This window comes from Ilyonectria robusta, assembly GCF_021365365.1.
Source record: "Ilyonectria robusta strain PMI_751 chromosome Unknown BGZ61scaffold_14, whole genome shotgun sequence".
Lineage (NCBI taxonomy): Eukaryota > Fungi > Ascomycota > Sordariomycetes > Hypocreales > Nectriaceae > Ilyonectria > Ilyonectria robusta.
In genome coordinates, this window is record NW_025764448.1 from 84,313 (window position 1) to 106,971 (window position 22,659).

The following is a 22,659-nucleotide window of genomic DNA, read 5'->3' on the forward strand; positions in this document are numbered from 1 at the left end:
TGCACATCGCAACAGTGGTCACCGGGGTAATCTGGCCGATCCCTGACGTACTGTAACCGCTAGGCTTGAAATTATTACTGTCTAGCGCAGGTGTGGTTCGATTTATTATAAAATTAGATTTGAATCCTCAGAAAAAAATCCAAGGACTCTCTTGCGAAGACAGCTCAGCTATCTAGTCCCAATCTTCAGCCACTTGTGTCTCTGGCCGCTGTTTGTGTTCATCTTGCTTTTCCCAAAGACTCATCAAGACCCATTTTGCATTCTTGGAGTTTGCGCTCAACGTGATACGCCAAATACGGTCAAACATCCTCGGAGCCCACTCTCGGTGTTCTGGACAAGTACTTTCTGCACCTGCCATAAAGGTCGGCCAGATTAGGCATTTCAATAATGCATCATCTTCTTCCAGGAAATCATATTCCTTAATCAAGTCGCTTACGGAAGGCATGACGAAGTCCGTGTCCTTGGTAAGGGTATAGAATATGCGAGACGCATAGATGTCAGCCGCGAGTTTCCAAATAAGGGCGATTTGCATTTGAGCTGCATGCTGTATCGGAAGTAGCCGTGAACCAATCCAAGACTTCTTACTCGTAATTATCAATTTCCGTGAAAGCAGAGCGTCCACAAAGCAACACGGTTAAGCCAGTGAACCATATAGTGTCCAGGTGCTGTGGGTGGCGAAGAGCAGCGTGGTCACCTATCCACGAGAAAGGAATTAGCACTCGAATGCATGCTGGTTGAAAAATGCTTGTTGTTACAATTATATAAGGCTAATGAAAAAAATCCCCCATAGCTTAATTCCCTCCGTCTCGTTTGTTTAAAGTTGCCACCACTCAGTCCATATTTTCAACAAGCTTCAAACAGACCAAAGTGCCAATTATACCGATCTAGACTTTACGTGGATCGACTGCTTTCCGAAAACAGGAAGTGCCCAGCTCCTGCTCGTGGTGCTCACTCTTGGGCATCCCGAGATTTCTTCAGTCCATTCTTACAAACGCACGTTCGACTTGAAGGTCCCAGTTCGTGATGCCAACAATAACCCACTCAGCGAAACCTATCAAGATCAAGGCGCCACACTGGCCGATCCATAGACCCTGAACTCCCCAGCCATGCCAAGCTAACCAGGCTCCCAGCGGAAGTGCCAGGCAGTAATAGGTAATTACGTTAACCGCAGCGCCGACGTGTTGCCTGCCTATACCTCTGAGTGCGCCGCCGCAACTGGCATTGAGGCCATCAGCGATCTGATATAGTGCAAGAAGCGGGAGGACTTTGGTGGTACGTTGGATAACTTCCGGGTCAGGCGAGAAGAGACGTGCGGTTTGGGTCTTGAAAAGAATCATCAAAAGACCAACAACAGCTCCAACGAGGACACTGAAAATGGCGGCCGAATGTGCTGAGCTTGCAGCTGATCTGGGATCTCGCAGGCCGAGCAGGTTGCCGACCCAGGTGCTGGTAGCGACTCCGATGCCAAACGGCAACGTAGCCAATGCCGCATCGAGAGTCATTATGGCACTTTGGGCCGCCAGGTCCTTGGTCCCAAGCTGGCCCGCGATGATGGTGACGATTTCAAACGCCCACCACTCGGTGCCAACATGCAAGATTCCCAAGATTGCAAGGTAGGCAAAGGTACCCATCCTCTGCAGACAACGTGAGTCCCATCCTCCCCAGCACTCGGCGGCGTCGACAAACTTGATGTAGGCAACCAATCCCAGGAACGACAGCCAGATACCGATGCCGGTAGCTATCGGAGCAGCAAACACGCCGTAGCCTGCGGTATTGACGAGCAGATAGTTTAGGAGCGCTGACAGAGGTGCCGTAAATAGCAGAACGTATGTTCCTGGTCGAAAGATGCCTTGTGCTTGTAGGTATTTCTTGATGGTTTCGAAATAGACGTAGCCCAACCCGCCCGGGATGAGAAGGCGCAAAAACGTACAACTGTCCTGCGAGAGCTGTTTGTCCTAGCCAAGAGCCTCGAATACGGGGCGTGAAAAGAACCAGAGGACTGCGATTGGGATGTACATCAAGGTCAGAACAATTGTGGCTCGTTGGAGGAGAATACCAAGGGCGTGCTTGCTTTTGCCCCCCGTAAAGGTCGATGAAGCAAGGGTATCCAACGCGGTCGAGCCTCCGACTCCAACTAGCCAACCACTTACTGTGGCGAAACCGTAAGAGAATGCGGCCGTGGAGAGATGATGAGGAACGGCTCGCCCGACGATGAAAATCGACACTGTCTGGAACGACGCCTGCAGAGCGTACGATAGGATCACGGGAAGAGATATTGTAGAAATACATCTGGCTTCGCGAATCATAAGGTGGAGGGTGCTGAGTTGGCCATCATCACCATTCGCCTCCCCTTCACCAACGTCACCACTTGTTTGGTGGTGCGCTGCAGGGAGTAATGGCCTCCGTTCGTCGACGGTGGCATCAGCGGAGGATCTAAGGTCTGGTTCAAGAATCCCAGCAGTGCCTTTCACGTGTGAGGGTTGGGTGGCATAATAGGCATAGCAGGGGTTTGGACATACAGGGAGAATGCTCGGCGCCCATCGTTATAAGAGTACTTGAGCTTAGACGTATGTGTAGTCGACGGAAGGATGGCGGCCTAGAAAGGATTTCCGAGATGTCCACAGTGTATCCTCCTCAGCAGCGACGGAGTAGTATATGTGGTTGTCGCGAATACGACTCGGGTAATAACGGAAGCGGGGTGTCTTTGCGAATTGCGAACTTTGAGACGAGACTGCTTCAAATATGTCACTCCCTAAGAGGTTACCTCAGTGTCAGAGTGGGTGGATCTGAAGACTCCGAGAATATTTCCTCGTTTGGTTGGGCTGTACTCAGGCGTCATTTGGGTTGGAGCCGTACTCGGGAGTTGAGATTCGTCTCGCAGGTACTTTGACGGGACATTTTCCTTTTTGGGACAGAGTCAAGGGACATGCATTCGACGAATCGTCATGCCGGAGCCGTGGACGATCGGAAAGTCCGAAGCTACCGAGAGTGGAGTTGACTGACCCATGACTGTACACTCGGTCAATCGCTTATGTAGGCCGGGATTTTTGGTGGTCTGCTTGGTTGTAGAAAGCCTCAGTCTGCGTTCCGCTCGCCCGGTACTTCGATCACCAGTATATTATGGCACTGGCAACGTGGTGGGAATTCACTTTTGAAGCCTTTACTCTCCTATTCTCCCCAACCTCCTTTCTGGGGAATCCTGGGAGCATGCTTCTGCGGAGATTGCCCTGGATTGGTCACTGGCCGCGGAGCCGAGGGCTGAATAGGTCCTGAAAGACGACTCCGTACCTGGAGTGTTCATTGATCCGGACCACCCTGGGCGTCGGCCTCTCTTGACCCCACGACACTTGACAGGGCGGCAGGCCTCTATCATGTGTATACGTAGGTAGGTTCACTATCTATAGATCTCTGCACACAGTAAACATCAGCCTACTTCTCCATATCGGATGGAGTGGAGAGTTTGGGTGGCGGCGCGCTATCACAGGCCCGGTAATTGCCAATGAGCTCTAAGTGAAGCTCTGGCACTTCGTTATCTGGAGAGACTAGGGTCGTGTAGGGAGCGCCGCTTGGACCTGGGAAACTAGATGGTCATTCTCCCCGCGCTGAGCTCACCGATCTCACTCTTCGTGATATCTTTGACGCGCTGTCTCTGAGTACTCCAGCCGCGAACGCAGTGTACAGCAGCCAATTCCAGTTCAATATGGAAAACCCTGCGCCGCGCCGCGCCGAAGGAGCCTGTAGCGCCTGTGCTCAGGCGAAACAAAAGGTTGGCGCCCTCCCGTCGTTTCCTCCACCGCATGACTTCCCCCAGACCATCTACAGTCCAGGGCGGCTTCTCCTAGGCCAAACATACCATTGTCGCTGATTGAGGGGTTCGCTCACGCCTCGCAGTGCGACCAGATCCAGCCAAAGTGCTCTCGGTGTAGCAGACGCGGCCATGTCTGTGTCTTGCAGACCTTCAAGTCCGTGAAGTTCCCTCTGGCAAATGCAGCCGGGCCGTCGAAGAGGCTGGCTCAGCCGCCTAATCTAGTGAGTGACACTCCAGGCGTCGGATAACTCATCTGCTCACAGTCCATCCTGGTATTCGAAACACTTGGCGCCCATCGCTCACACGCAATGGATTACTGCGCAAACAATGTCCCGAGCCGCCCCGACGAGAAACATCCAGTCCCTCTTCCAATCATGAATCTGCCCAACCGCAGCCCGAAGCCGAAGATCCTGTCGAAATGCAGGAAGGAGATGCCGAAGACTCCCCCGAATCACAACAAGCAGATACCGGCGACCTCGTCTGTCCGAGTCCCACGCCTGTCGAATCAGGCGGGACAATGCCATACCTGTCAGACTGCAATAACGGAGGATATGGCGTCTTCGAGGCTCCATTTGATACTTACTCCCCCCTTCCCTACTCGGCGAGTCCGTCTGCGGCTACCACGTTGCGAACCTTCTCGGTCGCAATGCCGGACCTCCAATCTCCAGTCGACATACAATTCCTCTGGCATCATTTCGTCCAACATACAGCGAAGGGCTTCCTCGTCTGGGATCCTCAAACTGTTTTCCGGGACCAAGATATCAAGGATCCCTACGCAGTTGGCCTGCCAGCGATGGCTACAAGCAGCCCCCCGTTGTATTATGCGGCTTTGGCGCTGTCCGCGTTCCACTAGTCCAGTTCGACCGGAGACAATACCTTGAGCAACTTGCAGAAGATGTTCGAGCAAAGAGCTATACGAGCTCTCTCGAATCCTCCCTCGTACACGCCACCAGGTCCACAGCACTTTCTTCACACGGTAACTTGCATAACACTGCTCTGCGTATCTAGCCCTGGAGAGTACACCGACTTGCTCCCTCTAGCCCGCAGTGCTGCAGCCTGCCTGATAACCAACACATCACGAGCCCGGCTTGACCGAGACCAGCGGTCCGTCGCCATGATGCTGATAAGGTGGTGCGAAGTATGCGTTTTGTGTTCCCCCAAGCTAGATGCGAAACTCTCAGAGGAGCCGATACATCGATTGATGGAGTGCACGGTGGAAGAAGATGATATCGGCACCTCGGGAGCTTTCCGAAACTGGATCATCCATCCGCTATGGGTTTTCCAGACGTCTGGTCAAACCACTTTTGAAGGTGGCAAGGCTCATACGAGCACGACAGAACGAGGACGTCTCGCCAGGCCGTTACCCTGGTCTCGAGGCCGAAATCGACGCCTTGGAGATTGAGCTTCTTCAGGCCCGAGATGCTGATATCGCGGCTCTGTCGGCCAGCCATCAAGATGACGGCAACCTCCTCCATCTCAACGAAGCGGTGTATTCTGCTGCAGTCATCATTTTCTATACCCGAATGCGAGATATGCCCTGGACCTCTGCGCTTATTCGCAGCCATGTCCAAACCGCGTGCTCCGAACTTTCTCACCTAGACCTACAATCGCCCATCTCCAGGGCAGTCATTTTCCCCTACTACTTTGCCGGCTGCGAGGCTGTCGGCTCCTCGACGCGAGAAACCATCCGCAAGCAAGTAAGCTATCTTCCGGACACTTGGTTCAACCGCGGATCCAGGATATTGCAATGTCTGGAACATGTTTGGGCCATCCGTGACGAAGTCCCTGGTGCTCCATGGATATCATGGAGTAGAAAAGGTTCGTACCCCTTGGGAAGCTCTCTGAGCGGTGTGATGCTAACATCTTCATAATGCAGTGTCCTCGGAATATGCAGATTGCATACCTGTTGACGTTTATCGGGAACCTAAAACATTTCGTCTTAGCCAACGCAATAGCAACTGTACCATCTGCCATCCAGCAGTTTCCGAACATGAAAAGCAATCACGAAGACACATGCTTCCACCGTACTTCCCACAGCGGGCTCCATTTCCCTTGTTATGTCTCCTGTACTTTTAGGATTTGAATAGGTTAAACAAGAGCTCCGAAAGTTGTGCGATAATCGCCTCCACTTCCGCGTAATCTAACTTCTGTCTGCTCCCTCAAGGTGAGCAAGTTGCCGGCACAAAGTCAAAAAACACAATTCAAGCATGTATTCTACCAGTCAAATGCGAAAGTAGGGAGCAAGGTCTGATGTCTTTACCAACATTCACGGCACTGATATAACCTCTGCCGCTACCGAGCCACACTTGGGTAGCCAGACTGGCTTTCACAAGCACACGTTCGAATACATCCTGTCCAACACTTCTCTGTAATCCCGTTCAATCATCTTTCTCTGTATAGTGCCTTTACCGGTTCGTGGCAAGGTTGACTTGGGGACGAGAATAATGAGCCGCGCATCCTCAATACGTTCATGAATGTACCTGCGCTCGTGGAACGGGGTAATTCGGCGGAGGATTTCATTTTTCAAGGCTAAGGCATCTCTCAACGACTCCTGCATGCTCTCTTGTCGCGCCTCGACGAAGAGAGCGGGTGACGGGCGCCCACTGCCTACAACAACAGCAGCGCTGATGAGATCTTCACCACACAGCTCCAATGCGTTGTCTTCAATGGCTCGCGTGTCGCAACGAAGTGATGTTTTCATTTTGATCCAATCGTCGTTGCGTCCTTTGAATAGAAATTGGCCTGGTGCCACCTCTGAAAAGAGGTCGCCCGTTTTGAAGTCACCGCTTTCTTTGTCTCGAAGGGTATGATGTGGGCAATCGGGCGCTTCTTTCGGTATCACAAGTTCCACCAACTGGTTGTCTGAGCCAACGACGGTGCTTGATGAATCGGATATGGGGACGAAGCGGAACGATGTCCCTGGAAATGGCTGCAAGAATCGTCCCTCGAGGCCCGGGCCCGTGGCCGACTGCATGATACAACCCACCTCCGTGCTCGCAAATAGAGTGAGCAAGTTGATGCCTTTCTCCCGGGCCCAAGATTCCTCTTCAGTCGCTAACGGGAGCCCCCCATGAGAACAGGCTCGGAAGGCTTGAAGGGTAGCCAGCAACGCCGGATCCTTGCGGGATTCTCGAATGAAGTCGCCAAGGAACGAGGCGAACATGTTGAGTATGTTGATGCCACATGTTTTCGCCATCTGCTGAAGCTCTTGGGACGAGTAGGGAATTTTGGTAGGCATCACTATACAGCCACCTCGGTCCACAAAGCTCATCAGGGCTAGCATTGCTGCAATATGGGCAAAACTCCCGCTTCGGGACCATGTTAGATCGAGTATATCTGAAAGATGTGACTTGCTCACGTGAATGTCATGATATCCTGATCTTGGAACTCGGGTGTGCGGATAGTGAAGTGCCTGGCCTTTTCGATATTCCAGTCTAGCCACCTAGCTTCTAACGGTACCAGCTTAGGTTGCCCAGAAGTGGAACCAGATGAATGCATAATCATTATGATCTCATCTCCCTTTGAGGGTGTCCGCAACTCCGGTAACGGAGACGTATCATCCAGATTCAATGACTGAAAGTCGATGGCCGGAAAGCTGATCACGTCGTCTCCGAGAGCTGGAGGCATGGCTGGCTCAAAAATGAGCGCCTTTGCTCCAGCCCGAGCGAGGAGCTCCCTCACGACACTGGAACTTGTGAGGCGGAGAGATATGACTTGAGGTGTAAACCCAGCCCTCGACACACCCCAGATATGCAACACGTCTAAATACGACGTTCCTTTTATCCTAGAAAATGATTAGTGGCACCATCTGAGGCTCAAGTCCGCTGTCTTGGTCTTCTGCGTACCATAATCCTACAACAGATCTTTCTGCAATCCCTTTTCCCGAGAGCTGATGGGACCAGTACCGTGCAGATTGCTCCACGTCTCCCAAAAACTGTGCAAAGGTGACATCTTTCCAGCCTAGGAACTTCTCTCCATCTGAAGACCAATGAGGTATTTTCAACGCTGGAGACAACGGACGGACCTCAGCAGAATGTTCAAGGGCGGTAAGATGAGTTTTGTATTTCGACATTGTGCCGCAGATGAGAAAAATACAGGGAGCTGGAAAGGTGGATGGACGGCAGGAAGCTTTCAGATATTTGAGGCAGGATCTGTTAATTTATATGTTGGCATAGGCCCCAGCTATTGGCACTGCCATGGCTGAATTCGCCGACGGCAGTTTTCTCAGCCATGGGGCTAGCTAGTTTCGGCAGGTTCGTGACGCCGGCAATTGAAATATAGTTTACATGACGACATCTCTTTTGTTGAAACTCAGAACTGCCGTTGTTTCAAGCTGTCGGCCCTCGCCTAGAATGACGAATCAAGAATTGATATCCGCAACGTGTGAAACTTACCACGACCTCTCGGATGGGCCGGAGTTACGCAGCTGCTACTGTCAGGGCAGTTCTAGGTCACTGCGTTAGTAGTACAATATCAGACACAGGAAGAAGACAAGATGATCCCCGAAGCTGACCGCGCGGCCCCAGGCCCCCTCGTAAATGTGTCTGCAGAGCAACAGACCACAAGCATTACAACGACTAAATCGGCGTATCTATGCATATTACCCCGCAAGGGACTCGTTTTAGGTTCTACTGCCTTGTACCTTATTTCCAATTCGTAGTGAGTGATGAAAACCTGGTCACCTTGAGGGAGCAGACAGACGTTAGATTAGTAGTGAGTGATGCTCGTCGTAAGACCTTAGAATTTCTGTTAGGACTTAGGCATTAATGCAGTTGTTTGTAGATATTTGCAAGCATGCAGCTAATTAAATTGTATAATCCTTGTTCCCTATAACTGTTGACCGAGATGTTGAGATCACGGCAGTAAATAAGCTCGTTGAAGATTCTCTATTGTAATGACCTGAATGAAGATGGAGTGAGGGAAGCTGGAATCACACTGGCGCCACGCTGTAGACTCGAAAATAGCGGTTCGATGGTGATAAGTTCAAGCTATGCGCTCTCTTCACCGTCTACAATTGCCAATATCAGTGGCCATCCTGCCGACACGCCTCGCACCCCGAACCCGACCTGCACCTCTGCTAAGTGAAGTCAAAAGACCTACCACAATGGCGCTGGTGTTCTCTCCCCCACTCTCTACTCTACCTCCAGAATCTTCACTTCCTTTACCCAGCACAGCAACTGAAGCCGGTGCAGATACATGGCTTGCAGATCAGCTCGTCGCTTGTCATCGGACATGTTGTGGCTCGTGATGAGAACCATCATGAAGAAGGACTCAATAATGCTCGGAGGGACGTTGCAGAGGAGCTGGCCAGTCATTGTCCATTTCATGGCCGTAGCTCCAATGAGTAGGCCGACAATAGACAAAAATCCGATAACGATGGTGGCTGGGTGCGAGCAAATGCGACTCATCCTGGCAGATAGACGTTGGCTGATTGTTGTCTTCTGCGCTTGTTTTTCGGCTTGTTCCTGAGTATGAATATCTTCAAAGAGGCCCATGTCATCGTAATACACCTGCTTGAATGCCTCTTCCACGTACGAATTGAGTTTCGACTGGACGTTATCCAGTATGAATCCGTCATTCATCCCAATCAACCCAGCATAAGTGCCGATCAGGAGCCACCAGTTTGAGTTGAAGGACATGACAGGGCCGACGGCTAGCCAGGCAGCCATCACCGTGATCAGAATGGCAATTCCCACAAGAGTACCCACCACATCTGCGTAATAGAAAATAGCCCTCTGGAGCCTGCCGACGTTGGGTGCGGGAACTGTAACAACAGGGTTTGGTGTAATGTCCCCGGTAATAGTCCGAAGCTGAGACTCGACGGCAGAGTCCATTTCAAAGAGGATGTCCAGGCATTTTTCAATGTGCGCGCCGTGTCGCTCTTGGATATTTGCAAGAAAGGCGAAGATCAGAAGCATCAAGGCCGATGTAGCGGAGTTGATATACAGCTGCCACTGGTCGCTCCATCCCAGAGAGTGGCCGAAACCAATCCAGACAAAGATGCAAACCCAGAAAAGCCCAACTGTGACGATGTGTCCTAGGACGGCAGAGAGGAATGTCGAGACGCGTCCTAGCCAGTTCTCAGTGGGGAGTTTGGCGTCACCCATAGTCTGGCTCAGCTGGTTCAGTTCATTCTCTGTAAGCAGTCTATAGCGGTTGCTTGCGACAATCTCGCGCAGCATACGCTTCTGGCTGTGGATTCGGGATCTGAGCATGGCTGCCGCTCGAATGTCTCGATCATAGTCGTTCAGTTGCTGACGCATCAAGAAGGAGTCGAAGATGTAGCTGACAATAGCCTGGACATTCGAGATAACGACCGCCCATTGCACAGAGTGGCCGAACCGGATGCCTAGGAATGCCCAAATGAGGAGCCCAGACATAAGGGATAGGAATACGGGCTCGGAGCCGGCAAAGCGGACAACGACATCAAGCCAGCGGTCGAGAAGCCTGGCTTTCGTGTTGGGGACGAAGCCAGTGATATTGTCTGGAAGCGAATCCCCGGGTCTGACTGCGCACATATTCTCCGGTTTCTCACCTGGAGGATTCATAGTAACAGATACGTTCTGCGTGGGCGCAGCTTCAGCGATCTCTCCCTTCGCCCCAGGGACTCGAATGGCATCCCAAACGCGGGCCATTGTTCCCGTTATCTCAATTTAATCAACTTGACAGACAATATCAGAATCAAATCTCCGCGACTCCCAAGGCACAACTTACTCTTGGTAAAATTTCTTTTTCCAAAAAAAAAAAGGGTCGGCAAATCAGTCGAGGCTCGATGAGATTGACGGAGGGAATTTCAAGGTCTTTGCCGCGAAAGACAAGCCCAGACGCCCGACTCGTGATCTATGGCAGGGCAACCATAGGTATCCAAAGGTGGCTGAATGGGTTTCATCGACTTGAGAAGAGGTAGAGTGCTGGGGTGATAAGTCAAGTACCAAGCTTGGATACTGCCAGTGTGCGCGGTTGGGGCTTTTCCCATTTTCATTCAGATGTGGATGGGAGCTGTGTGCCGATGCGACAATGGCTTCGACGACGGATTCAGAGGCCAAGTGACAGTAGAGTTTTCAAAGGGCTTTTTCCAACAAATGCTCAAGAACTAATGAGATGAGAATAAAAAAACACTAGAATCAAGGTGGACGGGCGCGCGGGTTGTTAAATATTCACCTGGACTGAGTCTAGAACCTTTAAGAGGATCGAGCGATGAAGGTAGACAAATTTTCATTTTTTATGCCTCAGCAACTCTAGGTCTCATCTTTGCCGTTTCTTCCGTTGGCGTCAGTAGCCCGTAATCTGCGTTGTAAGTTCTATAATACGTGAATGTGCTTTCTCCGTATTCTCGTGTAAGCCCGAGCAGATACACCTCTGGACCCTGGGGTGTGCTCGGTGAATACAATTGGACATCTAGGTAATTACTATCTTGAATATATCATCGAAAAAGACGAAAATGTGAATGTTATTAGCGAACCTGGGTAGCTAGCTGAGAGCCCGAGACGACAGAACTCTTCCCTCGATGAAACATGTAATTGTCGTTCAACGCCTCCCCAACGCTCGGCACACGATCCGTTGCCCCACAATGAAGTCACTCATTTCGGCCCCGGATCCAACAAATCACGGCGAGATATTTCGTGGCTGTGCCTCGACGCCATCTTCGTACCCGTGTGCCGGAATGCCGCTTCGAGCCAATGACGACAAGCCTCTCGGAATAAGAGTGTCGGTGATACGACCACTGCGTGATGATTAGTTCTTCTTCATCGCCTTGGACCAGATCGAGAAGCTGCATCAGGCTGCGGCGGCTTCAGCCATCTCCGAGCTCATCTCGGCTCATCCGACCGACCGCCCAATTGAAGTGAAAAGAATTTCCTTTACGAGGGCATACGAAAAAGTTGCAGTGGACTCTGCGGTTTACCGTCCCAACAAGAGTTCGTTGGTGTTGGTTGTTTTGGCACCGCACCATAATGGTTATATCTTCCAAGTCAATTACGCAAAGAGGCCGAGACCGCCAGACTTATTCTCATCCATGAAACGGGAATCATCTTTGATCCTAGCCCTATTCAGCTCTTTATAAGCTCCCCGGATTTCGCAACTTCCGCTCGCAAGAGCCGATTCGCTGTGCCAGTTCCCTACAGAGGGTCGCGAGCAGCCCGTCGCTTGCAGATCGCTAAGCATATTGGTTCTGTCAACTTCCTCTCTACCAATATTTCCAGGCGTAGTGGTCGACCTGGTTGTTGTCGGCATCTTTGTGGAAGGCCGCCAGATTGGTCGAAGGACGCCTTCCCGCGCAGCGAACTCTCGGACAAGGCAATGGTTGTCAACTTCTTCAATCGGGTCTCTGGGAGCCTTATGAGAGAATAAACGCAGTAGACTCTCAACTGAATGGTTGTTTCCGGATGCAATTTGTTTGCAAGAAGGTGATCGCATCTTAGTCCTCATACTTTGAACGCATATCGCCCAATGCTCACAATCACCTTGACTGCAGGTCCCTTAAATCTCGTGGCGTCGTGTTGGGGTAACTATATCCAATTCCGTCTATGATCCGTGTGAGGTTAGCTCTATTGCCACGTGTTAGCTTTTTCTAGCCAGTCTGTCACGCTTCGGTGCATGGATTGGGAGACGCCCGGGAGGCCCGACGAAGCGCTGTGAGGTGATCCCCTTGTTGACAAGCACATCGCTGACGAGTAAATTTATCAAAGGGTGCTCGCGATTGTAGATATTCTTGAACCGACGAGGGAACATGACCTGGTTGACAGTTTTGTACCCTTGAGAGAGCAGATCGTGGGTAGAGGGACCGAAGAAGCTGTGGACCTCGTACGGATGGATAAGATAGAGGGGGTCTGTAGCTTGATTGAAGACCGCTGAGACTCCGAGGGTTCTGTCGTAGACTATGGGAGAAGGTGCACAGGTCAGAATAAAAACACGGGTACGCAGAATGGGAACCCTTAGGCTTGTGCTATACCCGCTTGTAGCTCGATACCGGCGTTGGTTGGTTCCAAGCGAAGAGTGTGATTGTTGTTCGACAAAATCTACGAGGGTGAGTTTTCAACCGCATTTGAAGCAACTCTCCATCTCCGTATCAAATTATCAGAGGAGATAACTGATCATCATTAAAAGCAAAGGTGACATTTTCGTTGCCTCATTAACGAGAAAGGCTACCAAGAGACCTAGGGACACGAAAGATTAGTGATGCATGTATTGACCACGGGGGTCGTGTATGTTGCTGTTGACCAAGCCGCTCGGCAATCAACTTCCTAAGGCACGTGGTAATATTGAGTTTCTATCTACGCACGTCCTGTTTCGTGGAGTTTGGCGATGCGTTGCTTCACGAAACCCTCATCGAACAAGAAGGAAACGTCCGGGCAGCCGGCACCAGCCACTGTCTAGCCGAGATCAGTAAGGCTAAACGCCTGGGACATGATCTTGGAGCAAAACACCCTGTTCTGGTTGAGCAAGGAAGACAGACATATAAAGGACCAATGATGGGAATTTCGGATCATGCATACCCTCCACCTACATAGGCAACATCTTAGATTGCCTCGAGGTTCTCGCTGCCCCCCAAAGCCTCGATCCCCCGGGCCAGAACATCCTCATCCGCAACAGCGACAGCACCTCGGAAGCCCAAACTAGGAGCTCCTTCGCTACTGCAATCGCAGCCGGCTCCGGCGGACTGCTCATATGCTCAACCTCCAGGCGAGAGATGGCTATCCCTCCTTCTAAAAGGAAACATCATTCCGACGATGCTGAACAGAAGGAGGACGAAGCCAACGGCGGCGACAACAACGAAATCTACGACGAGATCTATGACGAGAGCCACAACTCTTCTAGATCTAAAGGTAAGCAACTTGAGTCGCTCGCGCTTCTCATAAGGAGAAAGAGAACTGGAACCTGAGTCTGATGATGAGAGATCCGAATGGCATCTCAATGCCAAAGAGGGTGACAAATGATCTTGAGTTAGTAAAACCTAAAATCATCCTATCTCCCAGCTAAAGGAGCAGCCTAGGCAAGTGAAGCCTTGACAAACTTAATTGGGACCGATGTTTTGAAGATAGATTACGGAATGGTATAGAGCATCTGTTTGAGTTAAAAATAGGTAGGTTGGGTCATAATATAAACGACACAATTACCCAACCGCCAGTCTCCAGACGCCAGTCGCTACCCGAAGTGCATTGAATGCTTAATTCTAATAAATTGGGTAGTTGAATATCGAAAATTGAAAGTTTAGTTAAGGTACTCAGTAGGACCCCATCTCCACTCAAGGACTGTGACAAAGGCAGTACGCTTTCTTACGGCCCATTCTAGCCCTTTAAGGTTAATAATTCGCGATGGAAATGGTCTCTCGATTAGTCGTGGGGTTGTCGTCTATCACATGATAGAATTAAGAGCCAGTGAACCTTGGTGGCTGGGAAACGGCTGCGGATCACTTTGTCTCTCTCTCTCCATCTTCATCACGCCTAGACTCGCTGAATACGGATGAAATGGCGCAAAGTTTCGAGGTCCGTTTCTCAAATTCTCATATAGAAATGGCATTCAGATCTCTTTCGTTTCTTCGTTTTATCTATCTTCTTTTCTAAAATCAGAATCTGACAGTCGTAAGGCAAGGCAGAAGAATCGTCTTCACCTCTCGGCTAACCGGCAACGATACGATTATTAGCTTGCCTGATAGGCGGCGCCAACGGCCATCAAGGTACACATTTGCTAAATGTGGGCGTATAAGCAAGCCAGTCAAACGGCTTAATCGGCAAACTCTTCAGCTTGAGTCGAAAACAAACCCGTACTGTCTCCGTCCTGGACGGCAGTATCGGCATGTTCTTTATTTTGGCCTGAGAAATTTGCTGATATAAATTACAGCATGGCAAGTCTGCCTCATTCTCATACTAACCGAATTTCTCACTCGTTCTTCATTACACCCGAGGTTTACCACAGCTACGAAGCACCAGCTACTCGCTTCCATCTAAACATACGTCGAGAAAGCTTCAGTCATGGCTGACTCTGCGTTTGACCCTACGCGCGTCAACCTCACCGACGCTTTGGGGGATGGATCTCTACAAACTCGAATTACCTGTTATTTGGCCGAAGCTGGAAACCAATACGATGGCGATCTAGGCATACGAATAGGGTCCATCTTCGTCATCGGCGCCATCTCAACCGCCGTGACATTCTTCCCGGTGCTGGCGACCCGCGTGCCCCGCCTCAAAATCCCTCTTTACGTCTATCTTTTCGCTCGATATTTTGGCTCAGGCGTAATCATCGCCACTGCCTTTGTCCATCTGCTTGACCCTGCGTACTCGGAAATCGGTCCAGCCTCGTGCGTCGGCATGACTGGTGGCTGGGCCGGATACTCATGGCCACCAGCTATTGCTCTTTCCGCGGCCATGATCACCTTCTTGCTGGATTTCATGGCAGAATACTACGTTCAAATGCGCTATGGCTTGCCTCATAATGTGGTTGACGTTGAGGACACCATCACCAGCACAGAGGGGAGGAACACACACCAACAACTACATTCCGGAGATGTGGACGACTCTCTCGAACAGGGGCGCGCCTCATCAACGAGCCAGAAAGCATATGGCGACATGACGGAGTTGAAGAATCTTTCAGGTGACTCCCCGGAAACGGAACTCGCCTTTATGACGCAGATTGCGGCCTTTCTCATCTTAGAATTCGGAGTCCTCTTTCACAGCGTCTTCATTGGATTGAACCTGGGAGTAGCCGGCCGCTCCGATTTCGACTCCTTGTTCCCTGTCTTGGTATTTCATCAGTCTTTCGAAGGTCTCGGTATCGGAGCAAGGCTTAGCGCAATCCCATTTCCGAGTCGTCTCTCCAGCATGCCTTGGCTGCTATGTGCCGCATATGGTCTGACGACTCCTATTGCCATTGCCATCGGTCTGGGGCTGCGGACCACGTATGACAACTCATCCTACACGGCCAATCTTGTCAACGGGCTGTTTGACTCAATCTCGGCCGGCATTCTCATCTACACCGGTTTCGTCGAGATGCTTGCGCGAGATTTCCTCTTCAACCCCGAACGAACAAATGACAAAACTCGTCTTTCCTTCATGATTGTTTGCTTGTTTCTTGGCGCTGGAATTATGGCCTTGGTTGGCAAGTGGGCATGAAACGTGTTACGAGATTGTGGAGTTACAAGTACTTAAAGTATCTGGCTGGAAGCGCGGGATTAAATTGTGGCTTGGAGACAGATAATATTTTTATCAAATCCGCCGGCTTGTTCTCGAGTGGCTTCCATCATCTCTAAGATGCTTCCTCTTTTCCACGATCTGCCCTACCAAAGAAAACCTTTAAAGGACCCGACACTACATAATCATCCCAGGCGTGTGCTCAGTGACGCTATAGTATCTCAATTAACTAATCCTTGGTCAAGGCTAACGGCATGTACTGACTTCATTAGGCGGCAGCAGAAGGTAGTCATTGCGGGAAAGAGGTCGCTCTAGAAACATGAAAATACACCCTCATGATCTCAAATCATGATTGCACTAACCTAATAAGCAGATAGAGGAGGCCAAAATGCCCAGACCGGTACTCCTTTTGGAACTGAGGTACCTCTCGAAGAAATGCCGTCTGAATTTGGATGACTGTTTGGGTTGAATTTCAACAATGACGACTCCTCAGATCCTCTCTGTGGTTTCTGGTCCAGTTCTTGGGTTGCAGACTGTGGCTGTTGATCCTTGAGTGATTCCATTTCAGAGGGAATAAATGCGAGTTTATTTTTTGGTTTTGGTTTACGAATAGAAGATGAACATGCAGTGGAATCTTAAATAATTTAGAACCAAATCTCCATGGTAGGCCTGGCAATTTATATGCGGGCTGTAGTCCCGGGTAGGACGGAGCTTTTATATAACACCACCGAAAGCTGACCCTACCCCTCTCAACGATTATTCAGCATAAATTGCCGAGGAACCTAATGCGTTCTCATACATACATGCGGATGACGTAAAAGGGCTCCAAAGGGTATAGTGTTGTTTGTTTCTTCTTCGCTTCTTTCTACCGGCAGGTGCAGCGATACCAACGTTGTGAGCGTTTCTCCGGATTGGGCCACGAGTTCACATCTTGGTCGGCAACTTACTGGACCCCCAAGATCAACATGGATACACAGTTCAATAGAGCTGGCAGTAGGGACCTGGAGTAAATGAAATGGAAGCTCGGGTTGTGATCCCTACTTTTATGCTGTAACCAGGAGGCCAATTGCGCACCGTCCATAGGGAAGAGAAGAAGAAGTCGGTGTCGAGCAGCGTGAGTGCGTTTTCCAGGCAACGATTCGATGCATTCCCTTCTACAACGATTGCGATTGCGAATGAGAGGTTCTTCCCGTGACGAAGGCCAGGGAGCTCTAAGCATAAGCAGGGATGAGGAAGCAGAGATTGAACCGGACCGTTAGTCAAAGTTTAGTTGACGAGTTTTCGGACATGTCCGGTGGCGCATTAGATAACGCGAGCCAATAGCAGCCCTCAGGTCAAGAAGATCAAGGGAGAATTGGACCCTGACAGCGGGAATAGTCTTGCCGTATTACCCATAGACCCAGATTCTGGGAAATGGCTGGTTGTACAGTACTGGGAGGTTTAGTAAACCGGCACTTGAAGGGTCTCCCCTCATAAATGATAGCAACAAAGGTCCCTCTGTGCATTTGGATGCACCAACTGAGATTCTCATTCGCACTGCTGGCGTTGGATCTCATTTATTCTCACAAGGCTGGCAAGTTCAATGGCACTGGGCAATCTCGCGGAATTTTTGCGTACACGTTCACAGTTCATTTAGACCACTTTAGCACTCTAGCACGCCGTGATATCACTTGGCCTGTCACGACAGGGAAGCATTCTAGCGGCGATGGAGTTCATGTAGTTTCTCCATCTTCTCGTCGTTGCCAACGAGACCGTCGATCTCTTCCCCATGTGGACTGCCGCGGACTTTTTCAAAGTTGCCAGGAGTTGGCGACAGGGTTGGGACTCGAGCGTTACATGGGCGGCCAAGACGTTAGGGCAAAGTGGCAGGAAGATGGGTACCGCGTTGAGGACCAATTGCACCTATCGACATGTTCATGTATTGACAGGGTTTAAGAAGAAGCCGGCCTTTTGCTTCGTCTGCTGGTCATGAGGTCTGTCAAGGAACCACCCCGGCGAAGCGTACGGAATTGTGGCCAGTTCCTTGCCCAGGGCTTGGTGAATTACGTACAACAACTTGCGATTCGACACTGTAATTACAACGCGGCTCCCACGGGTCCTGCTTTACGGTAAGCCACTCCTTGATAATGCTCTTTTTCCTGCTGCGAGGACGCTTCTTCGTATGCTCAAATCTGAATACACCGGTGCCGTCGGCCAGTAACTAGAGTAAATGCGCAGTGTTTCATCCCAAATCCATTTCTGCCCTGGGATCTCAACGTTAGAATCTTGCATCTCGCTCCTTGAAAAATGACACTCATTTAATTTAGACTTCAAGCAACACACCGACATATCGCCTGCTGACAAGAGGCAGCTAGTACGAATATGATTGCGTTTCTCAAAACCGACGTCATCCACTCCACCGGATTGCGCGGCTTCTACGGAGTATGCGAAATTAGAATCCGTGTGTTCCCGCTGTTTGAGATGACAAGCGGGGATTTAAGAAGCTGGTGTGAACTCTCTTCGCCCTCTTAAGCTGTTAGTGCCATGGAATACTCGCATCCTCGTATCCACGTATTGGCATCTCCACCTTCTGGGAGCCCAGCTGGTTCGCTTCATCATTTTGCACTTCCTCTTGCTACTATAAAGGCTTCTACATTATACCTCCAACTTGGTTCAACCAGTCCATCTTGGTTCCCTCAGTCTACTTAATTCATCGGGTTGACAGATTCGTCATGTAAATACCTACTGTCAACTCCCCAAAGCCAACAAACCTTAGCTAACACGCTTATAGCATGCGCTTTTCAGTCCTCGCCATCTTCGCCGCCGGCCCCCTTCTAGCTGTCGCCAAGGACTGCGCCGTCTTCTACAAGTGGTCTGGTACAAGCAACTTGGACGTGTGGCGGGATCTCAAAGCCGTCTCTATGTGCGAGGACATTGGTGGAAACGTCGCCAACAACGAAGTCGGCATCAAAAATAGAGGCAGTGAGACCAACAAATGCACCGTCTGCCGCGGCGCTCGGAGCTCGACTCGGGACTACGACCGCACTATTACGCAGGGGAGTGCCAGCGTTCCTTACTCGGTTCGATGCGGATACTACCAGCAGGGCCAATGCTACGATAAGCTCTGAGGCAGATCGCCAGTGTCGTGAAAGAAGCCTGGTGGGGAGGCAGGGGTTGTCTCTTATGAAGCAAAGCTGAAGAATGGTGCAAGGAATGGATTGTGTCGGGATAATCGTTACGGGTATAGCTCTGGCTATTGGAATTGGTCGGTTTACCTCAGTCACCGATTTTATGGACTAGCTAGTTGCAACTGGTGTGGCTATTTGATATAGATGTTGGAGGCAGCTTTAGTATAAATATTAAGAGGTTAGGGTGCCCTAGTACACATACCCAGAGGAGATACTAGAAGCTCAACAGTAAAAAAAAACACCAACAATAGTATCAACAATACAGAACATATAGGTACCCAGTCCATTCAAAGTTCAACATTTTACTCAAATAGACTAAGATTTCTAGTCTAACTAATTACCTTTTCCAACACCTTAATAAGCTGCAGTAATAGCTGAATATTTAAAAATACTAGATCTGCTAGAAAGGCTAGATCTTGGACAAGGCAAAATCCCGATGGACATAAAAGCGCTGCAGGCCTCGCCTCTTCCATCCCAGTCATCCTTCCATCCTTCCATCCTTACACACATCTCAACCAACCACTCAACCAACCGAAGATGTCTTTCCGTATTACCCCCCAGACCGATATAGTGACTCACAATCGATGACCACAAGAACCCAAGGGAACCCATGGAGGGATTTTGCGGAGGAGGTTATGTGCTTGGGGGCTAGAAGAAGCAAAAGACTGTAATTAAGTTCACGATCAATAGATCAAGTCCCTCATCACACTCGTGCAAGCACATGATACAGAATTTGAAACAGTACTCAGAACAGCGATTTCAACAATGACGCTCTACCATACGTATTTATATACTCGCCCTTCAAAGTCAACTTCCTCTACCCAACTCTCCTTCTCTATCCGTCCGCTCGCAACATACAACGCCTCAACGACGTGAGAGTGCCCTGCCCCTAAGGCCCAGGAGAGTGCAGATCTGCCTGCGTCGTCCCGCACCGCTACGTTCACCTTCCCAGTCTCGAGTAGCATCTTTACGACCTCAAGATCGCCACGCCGTGCAGCCCACATCAACGGTGTCCATCCCACGCTACCCCTTGCGTCAGGCTCGGCGCGCCCCGTTTCAAGCAGGAGCCGCACGATATCTGTGTGACCGTTGCGCACTGCGCACCAAAGAGGCGTCTGGCCGACCAAGTCGCGGGCTGCCGGGTCGGCTCCCTTGTTGAGGAGAAAGCCAGCGATAGGCTCGTGTCCGTCGTGCGCTGCCCACCAGAGCGGTGTGCGCCCAGTATCATCGCGAAGACCTGCATCGAATGTAGTGTGACGGAGTAGTATTTCGGCAGTCGTGAGATGGCCACCACGGAGAGCCCACCAGAGAGCCGTACGTCCCATGTCATCGGCAATCAATATGTCTACGCCGGAGTCAGGACAGAGCAGTGCCTCGACGATGCTCTCCGAGCCAACCTGCGCAGCTCGAGCCAAGGCTGATTGCCCATAAATGTCCCTTGCGTTCGAATCCACCCTCTTATTCTCGTAGAGCTTCTTTACTACATCGACATGACCGTTTTCGGCAGCCCACCGCAGGGGCGTCTTCTTCTGGCTGTCTTTGGAGTTGACGTCAACGACGGTATGCATAGCGCTTAAGATCTCCACCACTTGCACTTGACCGTTCCCTGCTGCCCATGAACATGGTGTGCGACCGTCTACATCTCTAGTGTCTACACCGACTCTCGGGTAATTCATTAGATCTCCGACGATAGCCACATACCCTTTCTCAGCAGCGTAGGAGAACGGTGTCCGTCCGCTAGTGTCGGTGAGATCCAGCTCGACTAGGCCAGAATCACGGAGCATCCTCACGACTTCCCGTTGGTTGTTCTGTGCCGCATGACACAGGGGAGATCGACCCTGGTTATCCACCGAGTCCAGGAGGACCTTCCCGGTGTCTCGGAGGGCTTTGACAATTTCGCGGTCTCCGATTCGAGCTGCCCAACCGAGTGGACTGCACTTGTGCGGGTCCGGTAAGTCAGGATGTGCACCACTATCTAGGAGTGTTTTTACCATCGACACAGATCCTGGTCTCTCACAGTAATATGAAAGAGCTGTTCTGCCCTCCTCGTCCTGGCCATCCACTAAGGCACCAAGACGCAAGAGTGCCTTCGTGATTTCATCCCATCCATTCCGCGAGGCCAGGGGCAAGGCAGCTTCGAGCTCTGTCCTAAGGAGTTCCGAGGACACCTTACTGAGCAGATACAGCGTTTCGGTTCGTTTCTTGTTCCCAATCACCAGATCAAGGTTTGCAGGTTCCGGGACTTCTGAAAGCTGTTCGTAGGGCAGTTCCTCCAAAAGGGTGTCCTCGTGACCAATCGCCGTTTGCCTAGCAACAACGCCATATCGTTCCAATATCTTGCCGACTTCGCCACCACCGTGGTCTGCCTTCGGACGGTATTTTTTTATTATACGCTGCAGTTTGCGATATCCAGAGTGCCTGACCTCCATGGGCTGGTTCCCTGCAAACATCATTCGATAGGACTCGCAGACGGTGATGAGATTACTCGCGAATACCTGTTGGTTCGTGATCGAACTGCTTTCTCTTTCAGACTCCTTAGAGTGGGAATGAATCCAGTTCAGCAGAACCTCGGCGTTGCCGTTCTCTCCATCGCCATCCCCAAGGACTCGCGTGAGGGATGACTGCAAGGAGTCATTATTTCTAAGTTTTATATGCTTCCGAAGACCGGGAATAATACATAGAACGGCGTCGGAGCGGGATCCCAAGCTGTTCTCTGTGAATGCCGTGATCATGGCCGATATCTTTGGGTCTTCAAGACGGATCTGGCTGGCCGTCCCCGAAACGGTGGCACCATCGAAATTACAGTCGATCTTCTTCGCTAATGAAACTAAAAGCGCAGAGTAGAGGTCCTGACAGCATTCCGTGAGAAGGTTGTTTGTTGAATTCGTATAGAGGACATGAATCACATCTCCACCGTCCCTCCCTTTCTCTTTCTTGATAGAGAGTGGGACAGATTGCCATCCAAAGAACCGCGTGTAATGGCCTTGAAGCGTCTCGGTTTTTAGAGTCTGGGTTTGCGCCAACAGACGGGGGTCTGTAGACTCGCTTTTCTGGCTTGAGGACGCCCACAGGCCGGAAGGATATGGCACCTTCGACGACAGCTGATACTTAAATTTGCCTCGCTGCAGCTTCACACGGTCTTGGCCTAGCCAAAGGCCTAGCTCGTCCTCTATGGCACCGAAGTCGTCCGCGTTCTGGCTCTCTTCACCCTCCCCCGGAGACCAAACAATTCGAGCCATCTGGGGATTCTCGGCAGGTGGAAGTGTCCTCTCTTCGTGACCTTTCTCATGAAAGTCGTCGGCAGTCTTTAGCGACCACAGCCATAGGCCCAGAATGCCCTCAAGCATTGCAGAATCGACGCTCCAGCTGGTCGGGGACAAGTCCTGGGGAGGTTGAATAACCACCTCGATTACTTCCGGCTCTGAAACCTTGTGCCATGTCCGCTCAAGAAATTCATCATTGGTTTGGCCGCCGGCTTGTGTATGGCTGGCAGATTGCTGATCCAACTGCCACTTCCACACATCAACGCGCAACCCCAGCGTCACGGCGTCTTGGCCAT

The 22,659-nt window shown here is 50.8% G+C and overlaps 11 protein-coding genes across 11 annotated transcripts; 5 read left to right on the plus strand and 6 right to left on the minus strand.

Moving 5' to 3' along the window:
* Positions 1 to 974: 974 nt before the first annotated feature.
* BGZ61DRAFT_507263 (putative MATE efflux family protein subfamily) lies at positions 975 to 2,775 on the minus strand (the record flags this gene model as incomplete). The annotated part of the gene is made up of 3 exons (XM_046251901.1): positions 2,520 to 2,775; positions 1,977 to 2,383; positions 975 to 1,946 (listed from the first exon to the last, which is right to left on the minus strand). The coding sequence occupies exons 1-3, from the start codon at positions 2,539 to 2,541 to the stop codon at positions 975 to 977; spliced, it is 1,401 nt and encodes a 466-aa protein (XP_046102158.1). The 5' UTR covers positions 2,542 to 2,775.
* Positions 2,776 to 3,118: 343 nt separating this feature from the next.
* BGZ61DRAFT_454798 (uncharacterized protein) lies at positions 3,119 to 3,428 on the minus strand. Its single transcript, XM_046246277.1, has one exon. The coding sequence runs from the start codon at positions 3,371 to 3,373 to the stop codon at positions 3,161 to 3,163; it is 213 nt and encodes a 70-aa protein (XP_046102159.1). The 5' UTR covers positions 3,374 to 3,428; the 3' UTR covers positions 3,119 to 3,160.
* A 798-nt stretch (positions 3,429 to 4,226) lies between these two features.
* On the plus strand, positions 4,227 to 4,661 carry BGZ61DRAFT_534159 (uncharacterized protein; the record flags this gene model as incomplete). Its single annotated transcript, XM_046254110.1, has 1 exon — positions 4,227 to 4,661. One exon carries the CDS (start codon positions 4,227 to 4,229, stop codon positions 4,659 to 4,661), a length of 435 nt encoding a protein of 144 aa, XP_046102160.1.
* Positions 4,662 to 5,031: 370 nt separating this feature from the next.
* BGZ61DRAFT_534160 (fungal-specific transcription factor domain-containing protein) lies at positions 5,032 to 5,884 on the plus strand (the record flags this gene model as incomplete). The annotated part of the gene is made up of 2 exons (XM_046254111.1): positions 5,032 to 5,626; positions 5,685 to 5,884. The coding sequence occupies 2 exons, from the start codon at positions 5,032 to 5,034 to the stop codon at positions 5,882 to 5,884; spliced, it is 795 nt and encodes a 264-aa protein (XP_046102161.1).
* Positions 5,885 to 6,130: 246 nt separating this feature from the next.
* BGZ61DRAFT_393485 (acetyl-CoA synthetase-like protein) lies at positions 6,131 to 7,915 on the minus strand. The gene is made up of 3 exons (XM_046242873.1): positions 7,654 to 7,915; positions 7,167 to 7,592; positions 6,131 to 7,116 (listed from the first exon to the last, which is right to left on the minus strand). Exons 1-3 carry the CDS (start codon positions 7,878 to 7,880, stop codon positions 6,135 to 6,137), a joined length of 1,635 nt encoding a protein of 544 aa, XP_046102162.1. The 5' UTR covers positions 7,881 to 7,915; the 3' UTR covers positions 6,131 to 6,134.
* A 1,025-nt stretch (positions 7,916 to 8,940) lies between these two features.
* Positions 8,941 to 10,443, minus strand: BGZ61DRAFT_495260 (putative low affinity iron transporter; the record flags this gene model as incomplete). Its single annotated transcript, XM_046250852.1, has 2 exons — positions 8,941 to 10,292; positions 10,344 to 10,443. 2 exons carry the CDS (start codon positions 10,441 to 10,443, stop codon positions 8,941 to 8,943), a joined length of 1,452 nt encoding a protein of 483 aa, XP_046102163.1.
* Positions 10,444 to 11,718: 1,275 nt separating this feature from the next.
* BGZ61DRAFT_54885 (uncharacterized protein) lies at positions 11,719 to 12,493 on the minus strand. Its single transcript, XM_046255412.1, has one exon. The coding sequence runs from the start codon at positions 12,233 to 12,235 to the stop codon at positions 11,783 to 11,785; it is 453 nt and encodes a 150-aa protein (XP_046102164.1). The 5' UTR covers positions 12,236 to 12,493; the 3' UTR covers positions 11,719 to 11,782.
* An 819-nt stretch (positions 12,494 to 13,312) lies between these two features.
* BGZ61DRAFT_454806 (uncharacterized protein) lies at positions 13,313 to 13,958 on the plus strand. The gene has a single exon (XM_046246278.1). The coding sequence runs from the start codon at positions 13,497 to 13,499 to the stop codon at positions 13,686 to 13,688; it is 192 nt and encodes a 63-aa protein (XP_046102165.1). The 5' UTR covers positions 13,313 to 13,496; the 3' UTR covers positions 13,689 to 13,958.
* Positions 13,959 to 14,687: 729 nt separating this feature from the next.
* Positions 14,688 to 16,109, plus strand: BGZ61DRAFT_454807 (zinc transporter protein). The gene has a single exon (XM_046246279.1). The coding sequence runs from the start codon at positions 14,779 to 14,781 to the stop codon at positions 15,913 to 15,915; it is 1,137 nt and encodes a 378-aa protein (XP_046102166.1). The 5' UTR covers positions 14,688 to 14,778; the 3' UTR covers positions 15,916 to 16,109.
* Positions 16,110 to 18,488: 2,379 nt separating this feature from the next.
* On the plus strand, positions 18,489 to 19,287 carry BGZ61DRAFT_519273 (uncharacterized protein). Its single transcript, XM_046252392.1, has 2 exons — positions 18,489 to 18,646; positions 18,704 to 19,287. Exon 2 carries the CDS (start codon positions 18,705 to 18,707, stop codon positions 19,038 to 19,040), a length of 336 nt encoding a protein of 111 aa, XP_046102167.1. The 5' UTR covers positions 18,489 to 18,646; position 18,704; the 3' UTR covers positions 19,041 to 19,287.
* A 637-nt stretch (positions 19,288 to 19,924) lies between these two features.
* On the minus strand, positions 19,925 to 20,320 carry BGZ61DRAFT_308002 (ankyrin repeat-containing domain protein; the record flags this gene model as incomplete). The annotated part of the gene is made up of 1 exon (XM_046238764.1): positions 19,925 to 20,320. A coding segment is annotated over one exon (396 nt), but the record flags the coding sequence as incomplete, so codon positions are not given.
* Between the last annotated feature and the right edge of the window lie 2,339 nt (positions 20,321 to 22,659).